Genomic DNA, 18,850 nt, shown 5'->3' with positions numbered 1-18,850 from the left:
ACGATTTCCCCCTCAATTCAGTTCATCCAGCATGTCGCTGCAGTTCGACTCCGAATGGAACGGTTACATTCTCCAAAATGAAAGTCCACTATTCATGTTACCATCAACATTCGGGGAGAAGTTGGCACAGTTGGGGTTGCCGGGTAGTGAGGGGCGCCGCTGATAAGACTAACAAACATTGGAGAATGGAGATAGCACCACTTCCCCGGACGTCATCGAAGCAGGGATTTCCACGTTGAGCTTCGTATCAATGGGGCTGTTCTGCAAGGAACGCTATCGCGGTTCATTAGCCATGATGCCGATGCCGGCTTGCATTTGGAAATACTGTCTTTTGTCAATCATACAGGCAGCAGAATGGCAGGCCACAAGCATTATTTTCACGTCTCTCGTCGATCGCGAATCCCATGCGCTGAACTCATTCTTCGATAACAAGGCACTTGAAATGGTTCCGTTCAGTGACTTTCACTTTTCATACGCGGTTATGTTCACTCCAACTGTTGTTTTCCACAAATGACACTCATACTCATAGGTGCTTACTCATCGATAGGCAAACATGTAATTGGTGAAGATGGGTCTCACTTCCATTGGATCAGTAGCCTTCATTCTGCAATTTATTTAGCCTTTGCTTCTTGACATATTTCACAGACATGCCAAGGCTTATCGCACCAACGCCAGTGCACTGTAAGCGAAGACACCTATTGAGTGAGAGACATCAGATAGGCATGAGCCAAAGTCAATGAAAGCAGTGGCCCACCGCCTGGACGCATCCACTACTTCATAGATATGTCATCTTCTCAGAGTTAAATCTTCGTGTTCACAGACAATCATGGCTTTGAGTGCATGGTATCTGAATTGCGTGACGTGACGCAGGGGCAAAACTGACATTTCGTGGGGTACCAAAGTTCACGTCATCACCATCTAACCTAAGACTTTCATTCACTCCGACTCATCGTAGATTTATGCTGTGTCTGTTATTTGAGATTTTTGAACGAGATATTCACCTTACATGTACCCGAGCTATATGATTTGATGAATGTTTCGCGGCCAATCCGCACATAGCCCTTGGCTTAGCATGTACCTTAGATGAAAGCAGTTGACACTTGACAGCCATCGCCCACAGGTGCTGCGAATCTCGGTCTCGCGCTTGTTTAGCATTGTCCGTGTTGGCTGATGTTCGGCTTGGCATTCTCAGCCGGAAACGGTAAGAAGGGATGAGAGATGGCTGTGAATGAGTATTTGGAAAACAAATTTCCAACATTTGACAGGCGAGCCGAGGTTTAGTGTTTCTTCTTCTACAAGAGGCGCAACGGGGTAATTGGGGGATTCAGTGCCAGAGAACGTGAGCCCTTCCTTTGAGTCGAAAACTGGAGACGGCGATCATGTTTGATGGAAGCCACTTTTTGTTTCTCTTGAGCAGCCGAGAACCGACAACTTTAATCCGAGTTCTTAGTTGAAATGCTGGTGATAATCGTTCTTGGTGAGGAAGATACCCACCTTTGACTAAATACCGAGGATTAATCGTACACATCTGTCACCTTCGATTACGTCTTTGAACATCACAGTAGCGTATATGTAAAGATAGTTCACCAATAATGTTTCTTCTATTGAGTATTTTGAACCCCTCAAAGCCGTCTGAGCTTGCCCTGCAGTCGCCCGACCGAGGGTACTATGATGAAAAGAATACACATCGAATATTATTCGCCATGCTACCTAGAAGACCCACCCTAGAACAAAAAGAGAGCCTAGAAATGCTGTCCCAGACGTCGTCTCACCGGGAACGACCTCCGTCTCATGATCTCAGACCTCTTCTGCTCCACCGGCTTCTGCTGCGCGGCAAAGTTGGTCATCATCTCCCACGTGGCCATGACGCCACCGTTCTTCTTCGACTCGGCCATGGCCATGAGGTCAGCCATCTTCATCTCGAAACCTTGTCCCATGGGGAAGGGGGCAGCGGCCGGAGGAGCCGCAGGCTCTTGTCTGCGTGCAGGGCGGCCAGGTGCGCCGGCGGGCTTCGGGGCATTGGCAGGTCTGGGAACGCCTGCGGGTGCGATTCCGGGCTGGGCTTGTCCAGGCTGGGCACCGGTGATGCCGCCGCCTCCCTGTTGAGGGGCAGGCTGAACAAGACCTCCTCCACCCTGCTGAGGCCGAGGCTGGCCCTGCTGGGGCTGCTGGCCGGGCTGAGCGCCTTGCTGAGGTGCGGGCTGAGGCTGGGTGCCAACGGGAGTGCCGGCAACCATCATGGTAAGGATAAACTCGCCGTCAATCTGGTTGACAGGAACGGCAATACGAGCGTTCTCTCTGTCAAGGAGGACCTGGGCGTTGATCGGGCTGAAGGTTTGAGCCAAAAGGAGCTGGGTCGCGGCCGGGATCGCGGGACCGACGGGCTGCGGCTGCTGACCGTTTTGAGGCTGGTTCTGCGAGTTTCCTCCGTTGTTGTTTCCATTGTTGCCGTTGTTACCGTTGTTGCCATTGTTTCCGTTGTTGGGTCCAACGGCGGGAGCGGCACCGGCGGCAGCTCCAGCACCATTGCCAGAAGTGTTGCCGTTGCCGTTGCCGTTGCCCGTCGCGGGAGGCTGCTCAGTCGCAGTGCCGTTGTTGGCTTCCTGACGCTTGAAACGAGGAGCCTGCAGACCACCAGTCGCACCGCCGGGGTTTTGGAGAACCGGGCGTTGGGCAATTCCGAGCGTGATGGAGGACTGGGGCTGGGCACCTGCGCGCATGGCCATCGCCATGAGTCGATCAACGTTGACTAATGTTTCATATTCCGGTCAGTGCCGAGTTCAACAATGAGACAAAGCTTAATTTGCAAGAAAAAAGACTTACGCGGCATCTGGACAACGGCAGTCATGCTGTTGAGGCTGGGAACAACACCAGCCAAGTTGCTGGTGACGAGATAGCGGTAGTTGTCTGTCCCTATGTGTTAGCGGGTTGTCATCTAAAATAAGCGTGGGCTTTGGGGGTAGTTAGGCTACTCACTAATGGACATGATGCCGTTGGTGACCATGTCAGTGCTAATGCCGTTGACGACATCCGTGCGGATGCTCATGGGCTGGCTAGCTCTGATGGACATGCGGAAACCGTCGTTGAATTCAGCCTCTTGGATGCCAGATCCAGCGATGTTGACGGGCGTGCCGAAGGGAGTCAAAGAGACACCGAGTTCGCTCGTTTGGCGGCCGACCGCGACGTACTCTCCGTCGATCTGGTTCAGCTTGACCATGCGGACGGTGGCGTCGGTGATGTTGACGCTCTTGGCTCCCTCCATGATGATCCACGCCTGACGGTCCCTCGAAAGCATCGCCACGAAGGTGTTGTCGGCTGTGACACCTGCCTGCGACAGCATGTTTTGGTCAATGGGCAACTCAATCTGGGCGCCCACTAGGTCGGTGGCTCCATTAGTTTGAATAGTGAAGGAGTTGCGCGAGAGTTGAACGAAAGGCTGTCCCGTTGAACCGACGACATGGCTTGCCGGGAGAGGGTTGGGGTTCTGATTGACGATGATTTGGCGTTGCGTCTGCGAGAATGTCTCAATCTTGGAGTTGTCGGGGAACACTAAGCTGTTCAGTTGCATCTAAGATGTTGTGTTAGTGTATGTGTATGACAGTGAAGCGAAGATGCCTTGACCATCTTCCTCTTGTGAGGCGAGCAAGACATGATGAAGACCAAGGGCCGGTGTGTGCCAAGAGGCTAGTGACTTACATCCCCATTCAGGTTGATGACCTGATTGAATTGAGCAGATTGAATCTGAGCCGCGACCAAGCCAGCAAACAGGAAAGAAAGATGTGAAAACTTCATGAGCGTCATTATGATTAACGAGGGTCAACCACCGGGGTTGTTTAAGCGCACGAAAAGGAAAAAGGAGGATGACTAGGGAAGGAGAGACACCGTTACTAAACCCACGGGTCCTAGGGGGAAGATGTTTGTATAGCAGCACGACCAACTCGAGGGATCATCAGCATTCAGACGAGGGTCAAGTAAGCTTAATCTCCTCGGGAGGAGAAGCGCGGCTGGGTCTTGGATATATGGCAAGGTACAGAGTCGAGAGACCCATGGCAATGATGACCTGCCATGCCACATGGCGGACGGCCGGCATGGAATTTGATCGGGTGGTCGGACGTCTAGAGGCAGCGCCCAGCCGAAGAGGAGCTCCATCCTCCAATCGCATGAGTTGTCTGGCGTCGGCTGTGCAAGAGAGATCGCTGCAGACGCCGCTCCCATCCTCTTCCGGCCGCACAATCTGTTGATGCTGATGCTGATGCGCCCCTGGAAGGAAAGTAGGTGTAAGGGGGCATCGGGCTTAATCATCGGACCAGCACGCTTCCGACCAACATGGCCTGTCTGGGTGCCTGGCCTGACTGTGCCAGTCTTTGCCAGTTCTCTTTGCAGCAGGCCAGGAGGAAACACAAGGAGGGAGAGTCAAGGAGGGACACAGATCCGCGCCGAGGGATGGGGGATGGGAGCATTCTTCGTCCGGTCACGAGTGGGAGGATGGAGAGGGGCAAAGAGGCTCAAGGCAGGGCTTCGTCGGTTTCGGTTGGTGTGAGACGAGTTTCGTCGTTTCGAGCCCGGCCGTGTTGGGTTTCATCAGATGAGGCCGGGCGGACAGAGAGGCAAACGTGTGACTATGCAGGAATTCATTGCTTACCTCACCCATATCGCTATGTAAAGTCGAGCACCTCCCGGTCTCCCTGGAGAAACAAGGTGGCATTACCAGAGGGGGCGAAGATCATAATAATGACGGATCCCTGGATCCCCGACTCTCCCGTTTGGATCTTCTTTGCCAAGTCCAAGTGGGGATGATTTTCGTTTCGTAGCGGCTGATGTGCAACTTGGGAAAATGCTTGGCGAATGCTTGACCTCGCGCGGCTCTGCAGCTGAACTTCTGCATGTTCTGACCTTTTGCTGTGTCTATGTGTTCATGTTCCCATCCCGCTTAGTACGACTCAGCTATAGGCTGAGGTAGCCCTCCTCTTAGACTCTACCCTCTTTCTCTCTCCCACATTCCTGTCCCCCACCCCATTCCTCGTGAGTCCTTGACACTACACCTTCAGTTTGCCCACACACTTTCTCTGACTTGATGACATGACCCATGCGCTCTGCCTTGTTGCTTCTGGAAGATTGCCTGTCGTCATCACCAATTCGCTATCGTATCCATAGCATGAGATTATTGGCGGCTCGTACGGCAGACTGCAAGAGGCACTCTGCCAAAACCATTCTTTCCAATAGACCTACGGCTACCGTAAATTTTAGGTATTAATAGCGCGACTTTCTCGTATATATAAATGAATATTATAATAAATCCCGTATATTATTGTAAGGAATTGCTTACGACCGTAGGTAGTAGTAGTCACGTGAGGGCGGTTATGCCGCCTAGCGAAAGTAGGGTAACTAGGGGGCATATCCTCCTTACTAATTTCTATTACTAATTAATTTCCCTTTCCTCTTAACTAACTTAATATTCCTTAAGTAAGGTAAGTAATCTGCTTACGCCCCTATAATTACTTATTAGCGATTATATTTTGCCTTATTATACTTTATACCCTTTTCTATTTTACTTTTATTACTATTACCTAATTATATACGCAATTATAAGTATAATATTCGCAATTTACTAATTAGAAATATTAATTAGGTATAATTAGGCAATTTTATACGCAATTGCTAGTGCAATTTTTATTAATTAGTAATTATGCTTCTTCTTAAGCTAATATACGCGCAATTATAAGTATAATTACGCGTATATACCTATTTATAATTTAATTCTTTTTATTTACTTTTTTCTTTAGTATTAACTATTTACGTATATATACTAATAATTTCGTATAGGACACTCCCTTTTTTAATAATTGCGTACGCCGTATAATACTTATAATAAGCGCTTAATATAGCGTTCCGGCCCGTATTGAGGGTATATAGCTCCCGACGGTCCCCGTATACTAACCTACGTAGTACCCTAACGACCTTACGTCTTATAAAATAACTTCTTACCTCCTTATTAATACGTATACCTCTATATAATAACTTCCTTATTATACGGATTCTTATGTTATTTATAAGCTCTTTATCTTCCCTTTTAAAGACTTTTTATTAGATCTATAACCTTAGTATTATATAGGTTAGTATATACTACCCTATACTATTTAATATTACTATATTAACCCGTATAATCTAGCCCTAGCGTTAAATTAAGCTTAACCCTAAGATTACTAAGAATAGCCGTTATATACCCCCGGATATTACTATAACTCGTACTTAGGCTACCGATACTATTTAAACGACTATATATAATAATACTAAGACTAATACCGAGTCGTACGCCCGTTATAAAGCTAATAAAGGCATTTTTACTAATTATATTACCTTTATAGGTAAGGGCTGCTCTAGTTATAACTATATATTTACTATATACGAGTATACACTCGTTGCGCTTTTTATTATTACTTATACGTTACCCTATACTACTTTATATCTATTTATAATTTACTAACGGTTCGTACTAGCTTATAATACGCTTACTAAAGTTATTAAGCGCGGTCGTAACTATAAGGGCCGTAGTAAAGTCCGTATTAGCGCTCTATTTAAGTCTTTAAATACTATCCCCGCTATATACCTCTATATAATAATAGAAGCCCTTAAATAAGTAGCTAAGTAGGCTAAAGATAACGAAGAGGGTATATATAATAGTATATAGGATTATAAGGAGCGTTACTAACTTATATAAACTCTAAGTAAGGAGTAATTAATTCGATATTTTTATACGGTATAGTATAGGAGTTTATATAGGTATATATTAAGATATAGTATAATTAAGCTTAATACCCGGGTAATAAGGCCCTTACGGAGTCGTAGGGCACTTATTAGCTATGAGCTAGAGTATATGTGCTTAGTTTAGCCCGTAAGAGGCCGTAACTAACTATATAAAAGCTCCCCCTAAAATTTAACGTTTTTAATAAAATTATAGAACTTTTATTTATTATATATTATTGTTATATACTTTTCTATCCTTTTTAGCGTTATAGATCCCTATAAGCGTCTATATTTCTATATATATATTTATAAGACCTTATAAGTAAAAGGATACCCCTATATATCGCTATAATTATATATAAACATTTACCCCTTACTTAAAATTTCTTTTTTAGTTTTTTATTTTATATATTATTACTTTCTTAGAATAGTACGACTGCGTATTAATCTTTTGCTATATTGAACGATAATTATTATAAAATTAGAGAGTAATTAGACCTATAATATAATTATTATACATATTTTTATAGTTTCTAATACTAGAATTATAAAGCGAACTTTCGAACGTTAACTTATAAAATAGGACTTATAACGAGAAGAGCATACGGTCTTTTCTAAAGATTTATTAATTCGTATCTAAGAATTATTTTTCTAATAATACTTAAACGATAAAGATATCCTTTTTTAACTCTAGTCTAAAGGATTTATAATTATAGCTATAGGATTATTAATACTTCGTTAAAAGAATTAGCTTTAGTAACGATAAATACTAGAATAGCTCGTAATTATACGATAACGATTAGAAAAGTTCTTTTTTAGTATACTAGAGGTTACTCGCTATATTAAAGGGTATAATAGAGAGTATTTTTATATATAGGTTCGCTAATAAGCTTATATTATTAGCCGAGATAAACTATACCTTATATATTGCAAAACCTTTTTATAATAAGTTCAAGATCGGTTAAGTAAGATAAGGTACCGTTATAAAGGGTTTATAACTCCTAGACTAAATTATATTTAGTCTTTAGATACGTACGATAAGCTTTTACTATTTAGATTTAAGATTTATATTAGTATTAATACTTATTCGCAGTTTATTATATAGTTCTATATAGGGGTTTCTACTTATACGTCCCGGAATATACTTATATAATATCTTACCGTTATTTAATAATAGGGATTTATATTATTACGAGTTCGTTTAGACCGAGGGAAAGAAACCGTTCTTATATTTAGTATTTATTACTACCTTTTATAATACCGTTTAATAATAAAAAGTCTAATTATATTCTATAATTACTAGATCTTTAGTAAAAGTATCTATAACGTTAAGATTAAGAGTTAGTAGAATCGTCTTTATTAAAGTAGATTAGTATATTAGTAAGTAAGTAATATATATCTTAGTATATATAAGTATACTTACGTTCATAAGAATACTTCTAACTACTTAAGTTCTAAGGGCTATTCTATATAGATATACTCTCTAACTAGATTGCACTTCTATTTACGTATATACTACTAATTCGTTCTAATTTTATTAACTTTATATAAATTTAAAACTCTTATCGAATTCGTCGTTAAAAAAGTCGCCCTCACGTTATTTCTAATTAGCTATAGTAACTATATTATTAACTTACGTTACGAACCGTATAAGACTTTATATAGCCGATTAACTAAGACTAAGTTTAATAACTATTAAACGCTATTTAGAATAGTAATAATTTAGATATATATCTTCCTTAAGCTACCTTATAAATTTGTACCTTAATTATTAAGGGCTCCCTAACTATATTAGCTAAAAGTACGAAGTTTAGCGAGGCTAATTATCCTTATTTTAAAGCGTATTAATATCTTCGTATTTATTTAAAATAATATATACGTAATAAGCTCTAACTAGAATTTATTTTACTTAGTAAACCATAGGGCGGTATTATATAAGTTAAGTAGAGATTAGAAGACTTTAGAATTAATCTTAGAGTATTAAATAGCTTCGTAATTACGAGCAATACTAAGGACGAAAAGGAATTATAAATATAATTATAGTTTATTCTAAACTATCTACTAACGAGAATACTCGTTTCTATCCTTATAATATACTAGGTTATTTACTATTATAAACTTTATCTTCTTATCGAACTACTATAATCTCGTCTTTCCTATCGTTTTTATCCTTTTTAACCTTTTTCTTAGCTTTTACCTCTTTCTTAACGATCTTCTTTTCTTACTTAACTAACAATTCCTCCTTAATCTTTATCGTTAGTTTAATACTAATACTTATTAAAAGCCGTATTTTCGGAATATTTCTATACGTCGATTTACTTAAAGTTTTAGTTATAATTAGCTTTATATAACCTTTTCCCTTCTTTACTAGCTAAGGTTTAATAACTAGCGACTTAATTCTAGTTTAAAAAATAATAGAAAGTTAATAATTGTCTTTTTTATATAAAATCGCAGCTTTAGAAAGGAATCTCTCTAAACTTATAGCTTCGTACGGTACTTTATAGTACTCTAAAATATCGTAAGGATTCTTTATATTAATTAAAAATACTATCCACTCTATTAAAAGAATTTACTAGTTTATTATAAAATATAAAATAATAGATCGTATTATATTTTAATATAAAATAAACGTTAAGAAGCGATTAAACTAAACTTTCTTAATAAACTTCTTAATAACTTAAATATTAGTATAAGTCGTTACTTAGAAACCGTTAAGTTCGTTCTTAAAAAAGGATGCGTTATATAATATAATAGAGATATTAATTATTAATAATTACTTTAGCTCCTTTTTCGTTTATTAAATACTTCGTTCCCGCTCCTTTAAGCCCGTAAAAAGAGATTTTATTAATATCGAGGCTTATACGTTTATACGTTCTTATTATACGAAAAGGGCAGAGCTTATATAAGTATTATTATCGATTAGTCGTTTTAGAATAGCTTTATAAAGAGGTATTATAAGGTTAATTAGTTCGGTAACGTTTTATATAAAGATTAGAAGTTATTATAGATCTATATTATAATATTTATAAGCGAGCTATTAGTTTAATAACTTAAGTAAAAAGTAATTTTTATTTATAAAAGGGCAAAAAGTAGTAGTTACTTTTATAATAAAGTTATAAAAAGAAGAAAAACTTTTATGTCGGGGTATAATATTGTGCGATTTTATATACTACTATACGGTTTAATATATTACGAAATTAAAATATCTCTTAAGCTATAAATCTCTATAACCCCTATTTATAGGTTACTATACTAGTCTAGACCCTATCCTGGGTAGTGGGGTGACCGTAAAATACGATTTCTGCTTTAATATATGAAAAAAGTGTTTTGGCGGAGTGCCTCTTGCAGTCTGCCGTAGCTCGCCTTCTCGTGCAAGTTTGACTGGGCGTATGATTGAGCAGTTCCACGCTAGCGGGCTGTCTGTGCTGATTTACACGGTCACATCAGAGGCGATCATGATTATGGGGGACCATTCCCTCGGAGTGGCCTTGGGGCTAGACAGCCTCCATTCTCTGCATTCCATCAGAAAACTAGTCATCGCCTCAGAATGATACAGCCGGCGGGCAGACACTACAATGCTGAAATACAATGACGGGTTCAAGAATCGCCCGACTCGCCATCAAATGTACTTCAATGGCCATTGGGGAGGGATCTTGCTGGTTGACGCCACAACCATCTGGACTCTACGAGACAGATGACAGAAGACTTGTTCTTCTCTCTCCATCTCTGCACTAGCGACGACGGAGATGCCAGATAGTGTTGACTCGGTCAGTCTAACCTGGTTCTCTACCCAATAACCCGAGACGACTTGCCCTTCTCGACTCGACTAGGCGGCACGCACCACCTTTTCTAAGGCGGACCAAATCTCCGACTTGGCGTTTGTATGCAGGCACCAAGCAGCGTTACCACGAGGTCCCCTGCTGAGTCGAGCAGAGTCTCATGAAGACGAATCCTTGCTCACCTGCCCAACACCAGACTTCATTCAAACCCCAGGTCGCCCCAGCTCACCCCAACTTCCTCAAACCACTTTGACCCCTTTCGTCTGCTCGATATCGTCTGTTCCCACTTCTCCCACATTGGCCCCCCCTGCTGTCTTTTCTTAGAACTACATATCCTTAGCTAATGGTTGTTCGTTGCTTAAACACTCCTCCCTGCCATTCTCGTCTTGGCGTTGCAACACATTGTTCTTGGCCGCGACATCTGGAGTGCTTCGAACGCAACCATCACGACTCCCCAAGCGTTGATGCGCCTGATCTCTCTTCTACCCCTCACCCTTGACATCTTTCAGACCAATATCTTTTTCATCCAAGAAGCAATCACTTTGTTCCGTCTTCAACCACCAACCTACTTCTTGTGGAGATTTGATATAAGCCCTTCCACCGTCCTGTTCATCTGCACACGTTTCCGGGCCGGTGAACTCTTTCCGATCTCAGTCGTGTTTTCTTTACTCCATCTCACCTAATCAACTTTCTCTTTCTGTCATCGAAGTGGTCGGACGCCTTTGGAAGGCCCACCATTCAATCACTCTCCTTTAGGACCATCTCGCCTAATCATACACGCTCGCCACCTCTTCTTTTCGCGACGCCCATCTCTTATTTTCCTTTACACTACTTGTGTGTTGTTTCTTGTTCGGTCCACTCGAGCTAGTCTTTAGTTTCTACGACATCCAAACAACACCGCCATAATGCAGTACTCCTTCGTTCACGTCTTTGTCTTTTCGTACCTGACTGCTCTCGGTCTCGCCCTCCCAGCTGCCAGCCCGGCGCAAGGCAACTCGTTGGGCAGCCACCGGTTCCTCGCGCGAGGTGTCAGACGTCTGGACACTCGGGCTCCTCAGCAGGACCAACAAGCTGGCGCCAGCCAAGGCGCAAACAACACCGCCAACACTGGCGGCGCCGGACGCAATGGCGTCAGCGATGCTCAGGTCATGAACGCTGTCATGTCCTGGATGCAGGATACCGCAAAGGTCACCAAGTTCCTCAACAGCGCCACCTCCTTCACCGGCGCCGAGTTCACCAAGCAAGCCACTATTGCGCTCAACGCCGAGATCGACGAGCTCAACCACAAGATGGTTCTCGACGCCGCCTTCCAGGGAACGGACATGGTCACGCAAGCCAACAACGTGCTCGACACGCAGGGTAACTTCCAGCAGGTTGTCGATACTCTTCAGAGCATGGTCACCAACGGTCCGGACACCGCGCAAAGGGATGTCAACTCCATCAACCAGAATCGTTGTGTCAACGTCCTTCCCAACATCGACATGTACTTTGCTGCCGCTGGCGCACCCAACATCCAGTCCGTTCGTCCCACGGGATGTTTGGAAGTTGAGGGAGCCAACGTCACTCCCTCGGTTCCGCCACCAGCGGGCGGTGCTCCCGCTGCACCTGCGGCGACCACCCCGCCAAAGGCCGGCAACGGTAATGCCAATGGAAATGGAAACGCCAATAACAACCAGAACCAGGGCAACAACAACCAGAACCAAGGGAACAATAACCAAAATCAGGGCAACGGCAACCAAAACCAGAATCAAGGAAATGGCAACCAGAACCAGGGAAACGGAAATCAGAACCAGGGTAACGACAACCAAAACCAGGGCAATGATAACCAGAACCAAGGCAACCAGAACCAGAATCAGGGCAACAATGGTGGCCGGAACGGTGGTCAGGATATTGGCAAGGGAGTTGGCAACAACGGCAACACCAACACCAATACCAACACGAACACCAACCAGAACCAGGGCAACAACAACAACAACAACAACAACAACAACAACAACCGTCCCCAGAATCAGAATCAGGGCAATCGCAACGGTAATGGAAATACGAACACCAACAACCAAGGCAACAACGGAGCTCCGAATAGCAACCAGAACAACGCCAGCACTGGCCTTCAGCCTGCTACTCTTGGTTCTGGCAACGCCAACGCGAATAACGGCAACAAAAACCAAGGCCAGAAGCAGCCTCAGCAGCAATCACAGCAGGCGCAAAGCCAAGGCGGTTCGTCCCTCAAGCCCGCGACGCTGGGCTCGCCAAGCCCTGCTGGTAACTAAACGCTACACGATCTTGCCACGAGGGGTCACCTACCTCCCCTCATTTCCCCATAGGTGGCCGCGCGCAAAAGTTCGAGACCCCAATACGATAAGCGCCCACTTTTCGCTGGGCGGATTTGACCGAAGAGGGGGTGACACTAGTATGAATCCCGACATCTGCGACCAAAGTCTGATGTTGGTGACGGAAAGCTTGAGGCGACACGTGTGGTGGGCCCTACGGAGCTGGGTGTAAGTGGTGTATCTTCTGCTTCTTCTTCTTCATCTCTGTGTTAGTCATGTGTTTATCAGGGGGGAGAGGGGGGTAGCCTTTTGCGACGGTGTGGGTGGGAAAGCAGGGAAAGGGTCCCTCGGTGCTTGGTGCTATTTGGTATTAGTTTGAAGGCCTGCTTAAAACGTTGGTCAAAAAATCTGTTCTCTGTAACATATCATCCCGTTCTTCTTACAAAGCACTAGAGCATGGAATCTTCTTCTTGTTAATCACGTTGTTGTACAAACCCTGTCCATTGTAGCTTGGAACGAATCACACCCTTGTAAATAATTGGAAAATCCTACAGACTCTGTGCTCGAAACTGATGCAAAAGCTGGCCCCATCCTTGGAATGTTTAGAATATCGTGAAACGAAACGTCAAATTGTGCCCCTTGGGATCCAGGGGTCCTGCATGTAGGATGTCGCGCAGTTGAGCCGCTTGGATCGCTCGGCCGAATCCGCCAGACCCCATTTGCAGATCATCCCCCACGTCGCGCTCCGGAAGTTGCGATTGGCTCCCTCGTCTAGGCCGGGGTCGCCTTCCACAGTTTCGGGACGAGGGTATGGGAACCATGTTCAAATACAGCATCAATAATACGCGAGGTTCGAGTGAGCCTCAAAGGGCTGAAGTCTATTGTCTGTGCTTCAACCCTTCTAGCGCCCGAAATCGCGAGGAGAGGGCAGACGACGTGGTGCTGCGCTCAGCCTCGATGTCTTTCCTCTTAGATACACTACTGTGGCTTCTACGCTTCTGTGGCCAAAAGAGGCCCAGTGCGCTTGAGAATCTGTCATGACAAACCTTTTCGTATTCGACCACGTGAGAGAGGTAGTCCTAACATGAATGATGACCAAAGGTTGAGACCAGATAGAATCCTGTCGAGAAAGCAAATGCTCAGACCGTCCCGGTCTCGCTTTCAATCTCGTACCTGATCCGACCTTTTTGCTCAACTTCCATCTCCTGACTGTCGTTCGAGCCCCTCTATCCGCGATGTAACAATCAGGTGCTACGATACCATGATCACGGCGGGCAGCAAACACCAGACTCTATCAAACATCAATTCCCGAGGGGGCTAGGTCGGTTGAGTCGGATCTCTCCCTTCGAACCCCGATCTTAGTCATTCCTCCGCTGCCGATCGGTAGCATTTCAATCCCCCCCTGTTAGGTCGAAACGGGTAACCCTGACCCTGTTTCGTTGTGTACGGCGTAAGGGTGTAAGGCGATTGGCCACATCAGCGCCTGAGACAGGGAGCAAGCGAACGCATGATGCTGTTCTGACAGTTAACGATGAAATTCGTCAGTTCGCTACCCGGGCCGACAACATTCTTCTTGGGGGCTCCATTGGGCGAATGCTCAGTTTATCTTGGCATGTCTCTGTATGCGTGGAGCTATCGTCTTTGCGGGATGTTCTCCGTCAGACGAGACGTTGGACTCGCGAAGCCGCCATGTCATCTCGTCGGCTATGATGTTGCATCCCACGCATCCGTAATGTTGTGGACCCTTCGGCCCCCGAATAAAGTAGAAACCTCTAACGGCGATCACGTCCTTTTCCGTTTCGATGATCACCCACGGTCCATGAAGACTATCTCGGAGATCTCAGGGTTACTATGAGCTTAAGCGATGGGGCCTGATAAGGGCTGTGTGTTACGGCGGGCGGACTTAATGAATATCGAGTATGGCATGGATAGTCAAATCCCCCGGATCAGCATTGATCTGAGCTTGCTGGAACATCACAGTGCAACTTCTGTGAGACCTACTGCAACTCATGCTTTCTGAAAAGATCTGCAACTGTAGACAATGACTTCAAATCTCGGGATAACAGTGAGCCGCACTCACAGCCGTGTTCTGCCGGCCAAAAACATCATCACGAGGCCACGTAGCAGATATGAAGCGTCGCTTTTCAAAACCTGGCTGTCACAATGCCTCTCGGGGCCACCTACGATACGTTATCAAACATAATATCCAGGAAGGCTTTCTTTCTTTCTGTAACAAAACACATTTTTTGATGTCTGAGGCAGCCTCTTTAACGAATTTGCTACAATCAAGCAGTCGATGTCACGATTTGCGGCTATAGCCTTGCTTTTCATACAGTAGAATGTCGGAAGCGATCATAACATATCATCGAAATGATCGTAGCACAACTCATTCGAATAGTCGAGCACTTGGATCCTATTCTTTGGATATCTCCACTCTTTTGCCTGTTTTTGGCAATATTTTCAAACAGGATAGAATTGATAGTACTTTTCGATGCAAACAACAATGATACTCGACATTCCGCTGTGGAAAATCTTAGGGAATCATTACCGGTCCGCAACGATGAGATACGTTTCTCTATCTTATTATCTTTAATTTCAGCTTCTCCATGGCAGATTAAGTTACGCACAAGCTGTAGCATTATGTCACTGTAAAGGTTAAGTTCATTAATCGTTGCTGTCAGTTGAATAGCAGTCTTGGCAACAAAAAGACTCTTCAATCTGCAGTCTAACTTTCGGGTTGCTCAAGTTAGCATCATGAAGCCAGCAGAATCATTTAGTATAGTAGAAGATTGATCCGGGTTACTAGACCACCGACTTTTATCAAGTCGGTGCTACCATGTCCAAGACTTTTCCAATTTTTCAAGACAGCAATGACATCTCGAGCTTGAATTGTTCAAGACCGATAAACAAGACAGCGATAGACAGCTGTGTTTGGCGGTCGAAACTTTCTGGAAACCTTGCTCTACCACGAGCAGCTAGGACACCCAGCATGACTAAGTGGTCTTCGCAGATGGTATCACCGACATCATGTTAGTCTTACAGTTCCTTGCAAAAGTGGCAATCTATTTCTCACTGTCAACACTCTCATGCTTGTACTTCGAGTACCGATTCTTGAATTCTGTTTCCATGTACAGAAACGTCTTTGCTAAGTTTCGGCTCTTGTTTTACACAAGCTAGTGAAAGCGCCGTGTCATGGAAACTTCTTTCGGTACAGGCACTGTCATGAAAGTCCAAGTTCAGACAAAATGCCTCGATACACTTTTCCTACACGATTTTTACTCGAATTGGCCATCAGATATGCTTTGGAAATCATCTGCCCTCTCAAAAAGCTGATGTTCTTCTGCTTTTCTTGATATCATGTGAGCATTTCAACTGTCTTTCACTTCTACTTGAGGCTTAGCCAGGTGGGGCTACAAGTGGCTGTGCAGGGGTGCCGAGAATGACCAAAGAGGAAATGTGATGACTTCACTGAAACACGCGTCCAACTCTCAGCTGGGTGCCTGATCTCTCCCTGAAAAGGCCGGCCTTGAGTCCTTGACACCTGTCAGTCGACCCAGACTAAGTTTTCCGAGAGGCTGTCTAGGGCATATGAAGGCGAAAGCTTTTCGTCCCAGTGTACGAGAATTCGAAAAATGGCAGACACTAGCAGGTTCCACTGTTTCATCAGTCATTCGAACACTCTTGCACCGGCAGCGTCAACGGCACTTGAGCCGCTGGCCGGGCACAGCACGGGGTACGTGGTGCCACACTTGCGAGCAACGGAGTCTTCTTTGAACATTCCAGGCTAACTTTCTATAGAAATTCGAAGTAAGCGTTGCTGACCCTAATGAGATCTTTGCACAGAGTTTCGCTCACAGTCACAGACAGGATGCCCATCTGGCAGGGCGTCGGGTCCGCCGAACACGCCAAAGACATCGGATGAGTGAAAGTCGCGATGCCGGCCAGCAAAGACACCTAGACCGGGCAACGCAACCATCTGAAAAACTGCCAGCATCGCTTGACTGGGACATTGACGGAACTCTTATTGAGAAATGCATGTTCCATCACGTCCGTCGGGTTACCATTCCTGGATTTCAAAACATAGCGCTGATGACCAAGCTTTGGAACAACTACATCATACCGCTGGGCTACTATTCACACTCAGTTAAACATGCTTTGGTAGGGCTCGGTCTATCGCACAGAGCTTTCCTTGATGGTTATTCGCATGCGAGCAAGGTTACGGAAGATCAAGACTTTGCAAGTCTGGCCATGTCGTACTATGGCAAAGCTCTCAAGTCGACACTGGCGGACAGGGAGAAGAATCTATCTACTACGTCCATCAGAATTTCCCTCGTCGCTTGCCTCGTCTTTGTTTGTTTCGAGGTAATAGAAGGGCGGTATGACAAAGCAATACAGCACCTACGGGGTGGCTGTAGGATCCTCGGCTCCATTCGAGAGGCAGTAGAGAGTCTTGAGATGAACGGCGCTGAAGCCTTGTCCCCTTCACAATTATGTCTGGCCGAGACCGCCAGGAAATACTTTGATCAGCTCTCTGACATCGCCGTCATGTTCTCCTGCATTGGGATCGATACAGCCTATTTGCTCGAGGCAGAAATCACCCCTGATCTAGACTTCTTCTTACGGCCTCCAGCTGTACCTGAGGCATCTGGGCATGATCCCTTCAAGACCTTGGACGAGGCACGACTCGAAATCCACCGTGTTGAAAAGGCATTAGGCTCTATCATAGGCTTCAACTTTCGCCAGGCTCCACCACGTTCTTGGGCCTCTGTCCTGGATCTACCTGGCGACATGTCGCCCTTCGAAGATGAGATATTCGACGCTTGGATGAAAGCACGGCATCACCTGGATACATGGAGCTCCAGAGTTGATATGAGCATCGAGATATGGCAGTCTGATCCGTCGTTTTCTCCAGAGGCTTTGAAAGAGGCGCAAATATTGACGTTTATCCAAAATGATTGGAAGATGATCATCAAGCAGTGCGAAACTTCCACCATTGAAACGATAGATCCAGCTATCTGGAGAAGTATGCTCGACAGGACTGAGGCCTTTTGTCCGTCCGGGGAAGGAAATTCACAACAGCTGCCGCACTTTGCTATAGCTGCAGATACGATCCCGCCGCTAGTGGTTGTTGCTACTTTTTCGCGAGACCCCGAAGTACAGTCGAGGGCTATCTCGCTGCTCTACTCTATGAAGCGAAGGGAAGGTATGTGGGATAGCCGCGAAATTGCCAGCATTTTGGAGTCGATCAACGCAGTTCGGGAGAGCGATCTTTGGGACAAGGAATATGAGACAGCTTCGCTTCCGACCTTGGCAGAGAAGGTGCTATCTCGGCATCTTTGTCGTAGAGACGAGCAGATGCCGCTGGCTACATTGGTGAATCAAGGATTCGCGTGAGCATGGGCATGTTACTACAAGAAGAGCATTTTCGACGTTTACAATGCCGTTGCGATATATTACCCATGTTCGATGCAACAGGGCTTCTGTCGGGAGGGTGTTCCGGTTCCACGGCCACGGGTTTCGCTCTGTTCCCTGGAAGATGATGGAATTCTGGACCTCTACGTCCATTTTTCGATTCGCCCGCGTAGGTGCAAGACCATGCAATAGATCGCATTTGATATGTTACCATGTCTATGGTTGCAAATAACAGACGACCGATGGAATATCTGAACGTTGCGAACAGAAAAGCTGCTAAAGACTTAGCACAAAGCATGTTAAAGAGCCCCGAAGATCGGAGTGAGTTAAAGCGACGGACGATCATGATATGAGCTTCTATCACGACCCTTGCTTATCTCTGCATCCCCACAATGACCATCGCCGTCGGAATACCACCTTAACTATCACCCTTGATTGAAAAACGTTGGAGCAGCTTTCACCTGCATTTGAGCAATCCAATTGACTGATGAAGGCTGATGAAGAGACAGAGGAGCCAGGTGGAAGAAAACGGCCACAAGTTTACCAGAGTAAGCAAACACAACGTATCAATCAAAGTCCCTCAAGTCGTCGAGCTTTCGCGACCCACGGAGGATGCCATCTAGTCAACACTGCACAGAAGCCCGG

At 45.0% G+C, this 18,850-nt stretch overlaps 3 protein-coding genes across 3 annotated transcripts; 2 read left to right on the top strand and 1 right to left on the bottom strand.

The window, feature by feature from the left end:
* Nucleotides 1–1,742: 1,742 nt before the first annotated feature.
* Nucleotides 1,743–3,801, bottom strand: CLUP02_05019 (uncharacterized protein; the record flags this gene model as incomplete). The annotated part of the gene is made up of 4 exons (XM_049284028.1): nucleotides 1,743–2,749; nucleotides 2,824–2,907; nucleotides 2,977–3,568; nucleotides 3,697–3,801. 4 exons carry the CDS (start codon nucleotides 3,799–3,801, stop codon nucleotides 1,743–1,745), a joined length of 1,788 nt encoding a protein of 595 aa, XP_049141171.1.
* A 7,627-nt stretch (nucleotides 3,802–11,428) lies between these two features.
* Nucleotides 11,429–12,793, top strand: CLUP02_05018 (uncharacterized protein; the record flags this gene model as incomplete). Its single annotated transcript, XM_049284027.1, has 1 exon — nucleotides 11,429–12,793. One exon carries the CDS (start codon nucleotides 11,429–11,431, stop codon nucleotides 12,791–12,793), a length of 1,365 nt encoding a protein of 454 aa, XP_049141170.1.
* A 3,632-nt stretch (nucleotides 12,794–16,425) lies between these two features.
* CLUP02_05017 (C6 zinc finger protein) lies at nucleotides 16,426–18,187 on the top strand (the record flags this gene model as incomplete). Its single annotated transcript, XM_049284026.1, has 2 exons — nucleotides 16,426–16,530; nucleotides 16,637–18,187. 2 exons carry the CDS (start codon nucleotides 16,426–16,428, stop codon nucleotides 18,185–18,187), a joined length of 1,656 nt encoding a protein of 551 aa, XP_049141169.1.
* Between the last annotated feature and the right edge of the window lie 663 nt (nucleotides 18,188–18,850).

Source organism: Colletotrichum lupini, chromosome 3 (genome assembly GCF_023278565.1).
Source record: "Colletotrichum lupini chromosome 3, complete sequence".
NCBI classification, from domain to species: domain Eukaryota; kingdom Fungi; phylum Ascomycota; class Sordariomycetes; order Glomerellales; family Glomerellaceae; genus Colletotrichum; species Colletotrichum lupini.
Note: the sequence above shows the minus strand (reverse complement) of the source record. Positions and strands in the feature narration are given on the sequence as shown.